The sequence below is a fragment of the Triticum aestivum genome, chromosome 6B (genome assembly GCF_018294505.1).
Source record: "Triticum aestivum cultivar Chinese Spring chromosome 6B, IWGSC CS RefSeq v2.1, whole genome shotgun sequence".
NCBI lineage: Eukaryota > Viridiplantae > Streptophyta > Magnoliopsida > Poales > Poaceae > Triticum > Triticum aestivum.
Genome location: NC_057810.1, coordinates 687,839,997 through 687,841,445, shown reverse-complemented (window position 1 = coordinate 687,841,445; position 1,449 = coordinate 687,839,997). Strand labels below are relative to the sequence as shown.

The window sequence follows — 1,449 nt, the reverse complement described above, 5'->3', positions numbered from 1 at the left end:
AACACGTTCCTCTCGCCGCCCTCCTCACGAGCCTGGACGGTCAATCCTCTCGACGCCTGCCCTCATGTGTCCTCGCGCTGCCATCATCTTCTTCTCTCCGATCTCCTTGACTAGGAGGACTCCTCTATGCCCCAGGCCCTGTCCGATGCCGGCGACTCCTCGATACTCCGCCCGCGCCATCAAATCCGACGCAGGCGAAACTCTAGCTAATGCCATGGGATCCACATCCTACGCTCGTCGGCCATCTTCCACTCTGACTGCTGCGTGGTGCCGCCGCTGCGGGAGGCAACCTGGCAGGAGCAGACGTAGCCGTCCTCGTGCAGCCCGACCCATGTGTCTAGCTCAGCGTCGAAGTAGCCTCGGCCTCTGAAAGGCAGCATCCACTCCCCATGGCGCCTCCACTTGCAGCTCCTGGTGTCGACGGAGTACGTGCCGTAGACCGCCCTGCTCCACGAGAATACGAATATGGTGCGCCTGTCCGGGTGCAGCGTGTAGGAGAAGATCATCTCGTCCTTGGTGAAGGGCGTCGGCATGCTTCTCCAAGACCAGTCGGTGGGCAGCAGGTCATCGTCTTCCGTCGGTGGCGGCTTCGCCATCGCCTCAAAGGACACAGGCCGCTCCATGAAGTCGAAGGCGAATGCGAACAGCGTGTCACCGGCGCCGGAGGTCAGGAAGGTGTTGGAGCCACAAAGCAGTGCTTCTGGAATGGGAGGGCCGACGGCCAGTCCGGCGGTGTCAGTGTCGTAGAAGAGGGTTCCGGCATGTATGTTGCTCGTGGCAATGATGTAGCCGCCCAGGGCTGCAAACTTCATGGCACGGCCACGCTCAGGTGACACTACCCGGAGGACAGGGGAGGCGCTGAGGTCAGGACTGTCGGCATCGATCTTGCGGATGGTGAAGCCCTTGTGCCAGTCGTCTAGAACCAGATAGAGGCTCTTCTCCTTGTTGCCGCTGCGGTCGTGGTAGTAGTTGGCCTCATCCTCCTCGCCCCGCCTTCTTTGCTTAGACATCCAGCCCCCTACTGACTGAATTAGTGAATTCTGAAGTATATACCAGAAAAACACGTACGCAGACGAAAACACTCGAATAGATTGGACGTAGCTGGCTAACCACGGTTGATGTAGTATCGATCTACTAGAAGCAACACGGATACGCGCAAGCAATTGATACACACGGGCATGCCTCGTGCCCGCTGGTCTTTCTATTGGTCTCTGGGTGTACTGTTTATAGGGGTGCAGGGTAATACGTATATATAGCTATAGCTAGGACGGAGGAGGATTTGTGGTCTATGGGGACATATACACCCTATATGGGAAAAAAATTAGTAATTCAACAAAAGGTCAAAAATTCCAGAAAATATTTTTGAAATAAACTTGACCTTTTGCTGTACCCGTGAGAAAAAATCCACACACAAAAGAATATCCCTTTGACTTCTTTTCGAAAAAGACA

General features: G+C 55.2%; 1 protein-coding gene across 1 annotated transcript; it reads right to left on the bottom strand.

Annotated features, from left to right (window-relative positions):
- Positions 1 to 206: 206 nt before the first annotated feature.
- LOC123139625 (uncharacterized) lies at positions 207 to 1,010 on the bottom strand. The gene has a single exon (XM_044559375.1). It carries the CDS (start codon positions 1,008 to 1,010, stop codon positions 207 to 209), a length of 804 nt encoding a protein of 267 aa, XP_044415310.1.
- Positions 1,011 to 1,449: the final 439 nt, after the last annotated feature.